The sequence below is a fragment of the Onychostoma macrolepis genome, chromosome 16 (genome assembly GCF_012432095.1).
Source record: "Onychostoma macrolepis isolate SWU-2019 chromosome 16, ASM1243209v1, whole genome shotgun sequence".
NCBI classification, from domain to species: Eukaryota; Metazoa; Chordata; class Actinopteri; order Cypriniformes; family Cyprinidae; genus Onychostoma; species Onychostoma macrolepis.
In genome coordinates this window covers 835019-845000 of record NC_081170.1, presented here as the reverse complement: position 1 = coordinate 845000, position 9982 = coordinate 835019, and the positions used below count along the sequence as shown (strand labels likewise).

Below are 9982 nucleotides of genomic sequence, written 5' to 3'. Positions count from 1 at the left end.
TTATAAGTCATACACGAAGCCGGACGGTGCAGAAAGTGCAAGACAGACTCATATAGAAGTAATAACTTACAACTTACCAGGAAATCCCTAATATGGACAAAAGCGTCCAGCTATCACTGTGTTTTCTGAAGACATTAAACACACGATTGCCACAATATATGGTTTATTTGTGCTTTTTTCAGTCATCTCCAGGTAATAAATGAAGTATATGAACAATTCAGTGCTACTTGACATAGCATTTATTACAGTACAGAAACTATTCTGCCTTATATGTGATAAAAATGAAAAAAAAGTGTTTGTAGTACATTAACAAATCATTTATTGTTTATTGTCCGACAGTGTATCTGATTTCTAAGCCAATTAAAAGAAAGAAATAAGAGAAAAAAATAAAGTTTCCTATATTCCTAGTATGTATATATATACTGTATATATGAAGTGGTATGAATACTTTCGCAAGGCACTGTGTGTGTATATATATATATATATATATATATATATATAAAATATTTATATCCCCCTCACTTCTGAAATGATGGGTATGCACCTGTATATAGTATACACGTGCTTATATACTGTCTATACAGCTAAGCACTTCTTATGTGTATGTTCTTTATGGGAAAATGCTTATGCAATTTAGCTTATTGGGTTCATATTCTGGTCGCAGCAGAAACGGCGACAAACGATCGTGACTCCTGGCACGAACTTTGGCAGCTGATACATAAAAATGTACAATAATAATAACAATAATAATAAATAAGACACCTGTGGGAACTTTGCCTTAATATTTTAAAACACCATCACTCGCCACTGAGAACAGCGTAGTTTTTACCGAGCAAACAGCAGAAACGGCGAGAAAAACCGTGGCAGCTGCCACGAACTCTGGCAGCTGCCAGGAACAACCAGTTGGCAGCTGCCACAAGAAATATGGCAGCTGCCAGAAACGGCCTGGCAGCTGCCGTGGCACCTGGGGATGCCACCGGAAGTGGCGCTGCGACCTGCCACTGTCAGGGAGAGCGCCAGCTCCTGCAGGATGATTTAGTGCCAGTAATTTTCTGTGAGATTCACTATCATCCGTTTATTCTGCAGAAGCAGCTGAAGGAGACGCAGAAGACGTTCCAGCAGAGAAAGAAAGATCTTCAGCAGCTGAGAGAGGCTGTGGAGTCTCAGAAGGTGAGTCTGGAGAAGAAAAGAAGTTTGTCTCAGTCTCAGTTCAGACTCACTGAAGCCTGAATCACTGTGTGTCCTAACAGCGCTCTGCACAGACAGCAGTGGAGGACAGTGAGAGGATCTTAACTAAAATCAGAGATCAGCAAAAAACTGCAGTGAGTCGAGCTGAAGGACGACTGGAGCGACTGGAGCAGGAGATCAATGATCTGAGGAGGAGAGACGCTGAGCTGGAGCAGCTTTCACACACACAGGATCACATCCAGTTCCTGCAGGTAACACACATCTAGAAGAACAGGGTCATAGTGGACTTGAGCAGATCCTGCTGTGACACGAGACTCACAGAGAAACACTTCATGAGTGTCTTATTATATAATCATCAGTCAGACTCTCATCTGATCATCTTCTTTTGAAAGAGAAGCCACTTACAAATAGCTTTGAAAATCTCTTAGGAATAATTTTTCTGAGCTCTTTCTTCTGGAAGATATACACTGCTTAAAAAATTAAAGGAACACTTTTTAATCAGAGTATGGCTTCAAGTCAGTTAGGCCCCGTCCACACGGAGACACGTTTAGCTGTATATGCATAAATTTTGTATCGTATAGGCTTTTCGTCCTGACGGATCTGGTGTTTTGGGAGAGTGAAACCAATATTTTTTGAAACCGGGTTCCAGAGTGGATAAATCTGAAAACGCCACCCTTGCGTATTCGTGTGGACAGCGAATCCGTATATTTTCTCAAACAATGATGTCATCAGCCCACGTCTCGCCCCTAAGCAGACTCCGCTACGTCACGTAACAGCAACAAACACATGAACAAACACTGAATGATTGTCTTTTTATTAACTAACATTAACACAGATTAATAAATCTGTGTTAATGTTCGTTTGTATACCGTGCGCAAGGTTTATGCGCATAGTCCAAGTCTTCTTCTCCGTTTTTAGTGTATCTCTGTGGGAGAATTACAGTTCCACATGCTGGTCTGCATTGTATTCTACATCGTTTTGTGTCGGTTTCGTGGTTTCTTGTGGACGCAGATATTTCTTGAGACGAAAAAGAAAAAAAGATCGGATAGGGAAAGCTCTGTCTTCATGTGGACGTAGCCTTAAACTCCTGGGATATTGATCTTGTCAGTTAAGTAGCACAGGGGGTTGTTAATCAGTTTCAGCTGCTTTGGTGTTAATGAAATTAACAACAGGTGTACCATGGGCAACAATGTGATGACCCCCAAAACAGGAATGGTTGGTAACACTTTAGAATAAGGAACACTAATTCACTATTAACTACGACTTTTCCCTCAATAAAGTCCTAATTTGCTGCTTATTAATAGTTAGTAAGGTAGTTGTTAAGTTTAGGTATTGGGTAGGATTAGGGATTTAGAATAAGGTCATGTAGAATAAGGCATTAATATGTGTTTAATTAGTACTAATAAATGGCTAATATTCTAGTAATATGCATGCTAATAAGCAACTAGTTAAGAGACCCTAAAATAAAGTGTTACCGAATGGTTTTACAGGTGGAGGCCATTGGCAATTTTTTTCCTACTCATCTTTTCTGACTGTGTTTCACTAGTTTTGCATTTGGCTAGGATCAGTGTCACTACTGGTAGCATGAGGCGATACCTGGAACCTACAGAGGTTGCACAGGCAGTCCAACTCCTCCAGGATGGCATTTGCCAGAAGGCTTGCTGTGTCACCCAGCACAGTCTCAAGAGCATGGAGGAGATTCTAGGAGATAGGCAGTTACTCTAGGAGAGCTGAACAGGGCCATAGAAGGTCCTTAACCCATCAGCAGAACCGGTATCTGCTCCTTTATGCAAGGAGGAATAGGATGAGCACTTCCAGAGCCCTACAAAATGACCTCCAGCAGGCCACTGGTATGAATGTCTCTGACCAAACAATCAGAGACAGACTTCATGAGGGTGGCCAGAGGGCCCGACGTCCTCTAGTGGGCCCTGTGCTCACTGCCTGGCACCGTGGAGCTCGATTGGCATTTGCCATTGAACACCAGAATTGGCAGGTCCGCCACTGGCACCCTGTGGTTTTCACAGATGAGAGCAGGTTCACCCTGAGCACATGTGACAGACGTGAAAGGGTCTGGAGAAGCTGTGGAGAATGTTATGCTGCCTGTAACATCGTTCAGCATGACCAATTTGGGTCAGTGATGGTCTGGGGAGGTATATCCATGGAGGGACGCACAGACCTCTACAGGCTAGATAATGACACCCTGACTGCCATTAGGTATCAGGATGAAATCCTTGGACCCATTGTCAGACCCTACGCTGGTGCAGTGGGTCCTTGGTTCCTCCTGGTGCACAACAATGGCCGGCCTCAGTTCCTGGAGGATGAAGGAATTGATACCACTGAATGGCCCCTACGCTTGGCTGATCTAAATGCAATAGAACACCTCTGGCACATTATGTTTCCGGCCATTCGACGCCACCAGATTGCACCTCTGACTGTCCAGGAGCTCAGTGATGCCCTGGTCCAGATCTGGGAGGAAATACCCCAGGACACCATCTGTCGTCTCATTAGGAGAATGCCCCTGCGTTGTCAGGCATGCATACAATCACGTGGGGGCCATACAAACTACTGAGTACCATTTTGAGTTGGACTAGCCTGGACTAGCCTGCTGCATCATTTTTTCACTTTGATTTTCGGGGTGTCTTTGAATTCAGCCCTCTAAAGGTTGATAACTTTCATTTCCATCAAACGATGTGGCATCCTTCCGTTCCTAACACATTACCCAGTCCATATCAGTATAGATATCCAGCATGATATTTTTCCCCATTGAGATATGATGTGTTTTCAAAGTGTTCCTTTAATTTTTTTGAGCAGTGTATTTAGCTGTCAAACACCAATAGTGCCACCAACAGACCAACAAACCTTTTACCAAATTTTTGCTTCTGATTCATTATGTTACGGTGAAATCAGTGAACGTGATAGTACTAATTCTGAGTAACATTCATCAAAATTAGATCAGGTGATCAGCAAACCTGATAAAGTTTGACCATAAAGACCCCAAACATGAAGTGAGGCTGTATATTAGAAATGCTTCAGCATATTGGAACCAAACCAAACATGAGCGTGTCTTAAGGGTCCTTGTTTCAGTGTCTCTAGCAGCTCTAAAGTTATAAATAATGGTCAATCTAATCGTAGCCTTTGAGCTGCTTTAGAAAGTTCACATATATTGTAAGCAGCAAATACTAGAAGCTGTAGCTCTAATGTGATATAATGAATATGAGAAGAATAAAGCTGATGCTGTGAAAGTGCTGGACTGAGGTGGGTTACTAAAGATCAGTCAAATCTGATGTTGGTGCAGGTTATTGGGTTAAGTGTGAAGCTGATGAGTTTTGATTTCTGATTTCTGTAGAGTTTCCAGTCTCTCTCAGCACCTCCTGAATCTACAGACGTAAATGATGATCTCTTCAGTTCTCTCGTCTCTTCTGATGATCTGAGAGAATCTGTCCATCAGCTGAGAGACAAACTGGAGGATTTCTACAAAGAGGATTTCAAGAAGATCTCAGACAGAGGTAAAGTCCTGGAGATTCATCTGCTCTCAGAAACGAGTCCATCATCATCTCATATCATGGAGAACATCATATTAGAAATGTCTTAGGAATGGATGCAGGATCATGAGAATCACACTGTTCATGTCTGTTGATATCCACAGCCACAGTCACCGACATTGTTCCCAGGACCAGGAACGACTTCCTACGATGTAAGTCAGTAAGAAAACAAGCAGAAAAATTCACTAAGTGTGTTCATGTTCTTCCTGTAGAAGGTGAAAGAATTGATGATGTAAATGATGATTTGCACAGATATCTGGTCATCTGTACTGAGACACTGATGATACACTGAACATGAACATGAAGAGTTCAGCTACATGAAAAGATCAAACAGATTCATAATTCCTGATTCTGATGTTTTATCTCCATCAGATTCCCATCAGCTCACTCTGGATCTGAACACACCACATAAATACCTCCGTCTGTCTGAGAACAACAGAGTGATTGTTGTTGCTTCCAGAGATCAGTTGTATCCTGATCATCCAGACAGATTTGATGTGTATCATCAGGTGTTGTGTAGAGAGAGTGTGTGTGGACGCTGTTACTGGGAGCTGGAGTGGAGAGGAGATAATGGTGTGCGTATATCAGTGTCATATAAGAGCATCAGCAGGAAGGGACGGGGTGAGTGTAAGTTTGGATCTAACGATCAGTCCTGGTGTTTGTTCTGCTCTCCCTCCAAATACACATTCTGGCACAATAAGATTGAGACTGCTGTCTCTGTAGAGTCCATCAGCAGTAGAATAGGAGTGTTTGTGGATCACGGTGCAGGAACTCTGTCCTTCTACAGCGTCTCTGACACAATGAGCCTCATCCACACAGTCCAGACCACATTCACTCAGCCGCTCTATCCTGGGTTTAATGTTCATAAAGGATCATCAGTGAAACTGTGTTGATGAATCAGAATAGACTGATGAGATATTCTACCCATAATACTTGAGCTGCATGATAAATCAGAAACATTGAGCTGTTATGAATGAATGAATATCTTTATTGTCGTTGTTCCATTACAATGAAATTGAATGCAATCCTTTAGGTGCATAGTGTAACAAAATTTAAAAAAATAAATAAATCTAATAAATAGCCAACAAATCACAGAATCAGAAACACAACATTACACAAAGAACAAGATTCAACAGTTGGTTACACAATTCATTTTCAACAGTACACAAGATGTTCAGTTAAGTTATTGCTGTATTCAAAACCAAATAGTTTAAAGGGAACCTATTATGCAAAATCCACTTTTACATGGTGTTTGGATATAAATTTGTGTTGGCAGCAATGTTGGGGGTAATGCATTACAAGTAACGAGAGTTACATAATCAGATTACTTTTTTTCAAGTAACTAGTAAAGTAACGCATTACTTTTTAATTTACAAGAAAATATCTGTTACTTTTTCAAAAATGTGATGCAAACCTGCAATAATTAAATGTTAAATAACACAAATGTATCTAATCCCATTTTGTTAACCAATGTCTTTGCTGCTGACCTTTGATGATCCAGTTCAACCATACTAATAAGAAAAAATTACTTTAGATTAACTAACAATTGTGCTTCATTGTTTTTTTGTTTTGTTTTTTTTATTGCTGAAGAGTGTTGAACCTTTTTCTCCTGCATTCTACTGTACAGATGTGAATTTACTTTTCCTTCAGCCTGAGGTTTATTCATTACACTTTTTTGTGTGAAAGAGCTTTTACATTTGCTATAAATAGAACTTATTATATTAAAAACAATCAAGCCCTGCTCATATTTAAAAATTAACGCGAAAGTAACGTAACGCATTACTTTCCATAAAAAGTAACTAAGTAATGTAATTAGTTACTTTTTTAGGGAGTAATGCACTATTGTAATGCATTACATTTCAAATTAACACTGGTTGGCGATGATAAAAATGCAATGATAAAAATCTAACCACTCCTCATATTTAAACCCCTTTAAACCAAGTCAGTCTCACTAGGCCTGCTGTTTTGATCCTCACACATGTGACGTCACAGTGCATAGGGCCGGGCCACCGTGGTTTTGATTGATTTGATTGACAGACCTGCATTGCTATGGTTTCTGCCCTCAGCGGTTGTACACTGTCCTCTAATTTTCTCTGCACTCGAGCAGCCTAAGTCAACAAAGTCTCATAAGCAATCCCAATGCTCTGTGTTTGGATGTAAGACTGAAAGTAAGAGTCTTCATTTTCTCCCAACATCTGAGTTGCAGAGGATGCAGTGGATTACTTTCATTTTTCAAGGTAATGTGCCTCAAAATCTGCCTAAATACGTTTATCACTCCAGACTCCTTTCTGAATGTCATGTCGTTATAGTGCTTAGAATTTTAATCGTGTTTGTGTGCGTACATTATTGAAGTATTTTATTTGATCAGCGTCGCACTTGCGAGATTAGCTCTCGAGCCCAGTAACATGTTTCGTCGCACATTCAGTGCATTTGGCTTCCCATATGTACGGCTGAACACCGGTTCTCTCGCTCTCAGTTATGTTGCTTCTACAGGCTGTTTATTGCAGTAGATATGCATTGCAGAGAGACAAATATGCTACGTCTCTTCTGGAGACGGGGCTGGAAAATGCAGCTCATTTGCATTTAAAGCGATACACTCCAAAACAGCTCTTTTTTAGACACACCCCAAAAACGACATTTCCTAGCTGTTATAATAAATTATCTGTGGGATATTTTGGGCTGAAACTTCAAAGACACATTCTGGGGACACCCAAGACCAATATTACATCTCGTAAAAAGGGGCATAATTGGTGCCCTTTAAATTCAATTTGGACAGCAATTTCTTCCAGTGGTAATTGGGTGAAAATAAGAATTTAATCCCACACTGACATTGGTTTAATGTGTATGTGGGCCAATATATTCAATTTACATAAAATCTATGTCATTCCAAGTTTTTCACATCGGTTGGATTTGCATATTTGACTTGTTTTTTCATGTCAATTTTGTGAATTTGGTGTTTTTCAAAATTAATTGCCCAATGGGCCATGCTTGGACCCCAATGATTTTTTTTATTTTAAGATGCGAAAGAGATCTAAATTCATGATCACTTGCTGTCTGAGAGAGGCGGCTTTCTGTGTGCACACTTCAGTTGTGTGTTTAGTCAGCGCAAGGTCTTGAGTTCTTTTTCACTACTAATTACACTTAATAACTCTATTAAACATCATATATGTCCTGAATTTGCAATCGATGGCTGTTTGAGAGAGGCGTTTCCGTATACACACTTTGTCACTGCATTGAGTTCTGCAGCAAATATGAATATAAGCACTGACATCCCTGAAGTGCCAAACATCCCAATTTACACTGTGTTTTCGAAGCCAATCACAAACATGTTTGCTGAGCATGTGAACCCAATAGCCAATCAGAGTCTGTTCCAGTCAGGGTAACGCTTTATAATAACTTTCATTAATAAATCATTAACAAACATCAACTACAAAAATCATTACTTAATATTTATTCACATATCTAGAAATATGAGATAAAGTGCCATTACCAAATGATTAACAGATCATTATTTAATGTAAATTGTGTACAAATGTTTTCAAACTTTCAATTCATATACAGAATGATAATTTTTTTTTTTTTTTGTTAACACTTTATTTTAAGGTCTCTTAACTAGTTGCTTATTAGCATGCATATTACTAGAATACTAGCCATTTATTAGTAGTAATTAGGCACATATTAATGCCTTATTCTACATGACCTTATTCTACATCCCTAATCCTACCCAATACCTAGCAGCAAATTAGGAATTTATTGAGGGAAAAGTCGTAATTAATAGTGAATATTTAATTCATTCATTCATTAATCAAAACTCAAATGTAAATATTCTAATATTTTGAGATACTGATTTTTGACTTTCATGAACTGTAAGCTCTAATCCTCAAAATTAAAATAATTTAAAAAAATGTTTTACTTTACATGTAATGAATCTAAAATATATGAAAGTTTCACTTTTTGAAATAAGTTACAAGAAAAAATGAACTTTTTCACAACATTCTAATTTATTGAGATGCACCTGTATTCATTAACTCATAATGACAGTCTGTAACGGTCATACATTTGGTCTTTGTTTTTTGTGTAGAATTCTACTATTTGTACATCTTAAATCATTTATTAATTATTTGTTGATGTTTTTGCAGTACCCAATCTAAAGTGGAAACTATTAATCAATTGTAAGTGATTATAGACATTTACTAATCATTAGTACCTTTATGGACATTCATTCTGATTGCAAAAAGTGTCCCAAATAACTGCAATTCACCCTATTTTCACATCTTTACAAATCATTTATTAATCATTTGTTCATGTTTTTGCAGTACCCAATCTAAAGTTGAGACTATTTATCATTTGTAAATGTTTATAAATACTTAATTTATTATTTATCAAAACGATGCAATATAAACAGACTGAATCGTTCTCTCTTATAGAAATCAAATTGACCCCTGTACACTGCTGACCACTTACCCAACCCTTAAACCTACCTATACCACCAAACCCAACCCGGTCTCATCAATCTGCGTATAAATAACACGAGTTTACACTTTCCAAGTGTGTGTAATGCATACGCCAAAGTCCAATTTTGCGTGCATATGACACGCCAATCCTTCCCATTAACTTCGGTGGAGAGCAAATGCATCCGAATACCACGCAGCATCTTCAGTGGGAGTGACATCACCAGCGAGGCTCAGTTTGCCCAGTTCACCTGATGCGCGTACTCCTTCAAACAGGTAAGTAAGGGCAACAATCTTTTTATGTAACGAGATCACGGGTTCAACGATATAGTTTGAATTATTTCAGTGTTTCTGCATCATGTTAGATGAGGTAATGTGTTAACATGTCAGCGTATGCAATCAAATGAGTTGTCAGTGGAACAGTGGGCTGCTTAGTTAGCACAGCTGGTAACCTGCCATTGACATTAGCCTAAGCTAACTTCTACTGTATGCACAGTTACCAACTCTCGCGAGACAGATAAGCAACTGCAGCTTCAAAAACAAGCCCAATATTAATTTTTTTATGATTTATTATCATCAATATTATTAATTATCAATTATTTATTACCAATAAATGAGCCTGCAACATATTACACTGAAACCACTCTTTTATCTGAAAAGCAAAAACAGAGGCTATTTTACAAAAATTTGCAAACTGCAACAAAAGTGGGTACAAAACTCATCTCCAATCACCTGTGAGCAGAATAGGATTGGAGAGATGGAAAAGGAGAAAAGCACAAGAGCTTCAAAGGGGAGCTGTAA

At 38.8% G+C, this 9982-nt stretch overlaps 1 protein-coding gene across 1 annotated transcript in view; it reads left to right on the top strand.

Annotated features, from left to right (window-relative positions):
• LOC131521320 (tripartite motif-containing protein 16-like) overlaps positions 1-6943 on the top strand; it is a 16959-nt gene extending 10016 nt beyond the window's left edge. Inside the window, exons 2-6 of the mRNA XM_058745927.1 lie at positions 1087-1170; positions 1251-1439; positions 4535-4694; positions 4835-4882; positions 5103-6943. Coding sequence (XP_058601910.1) covers positions 1087-1170; positions 1251-1439; positions 4535-4694; positions 4835-4882; positions 5103-5623 — 1002 coding nt within the window. The 3' untranslated portion in view covers positions 5624-6943. The remainder of the gene's footprint in view (positions 1-1086; positions 1171-1250; positions 1440-4534; positions 4695-4834; positions 4883-5102) is intronic.
• Positions 6944-9982: the final 3039 nt, after the last annotated feature.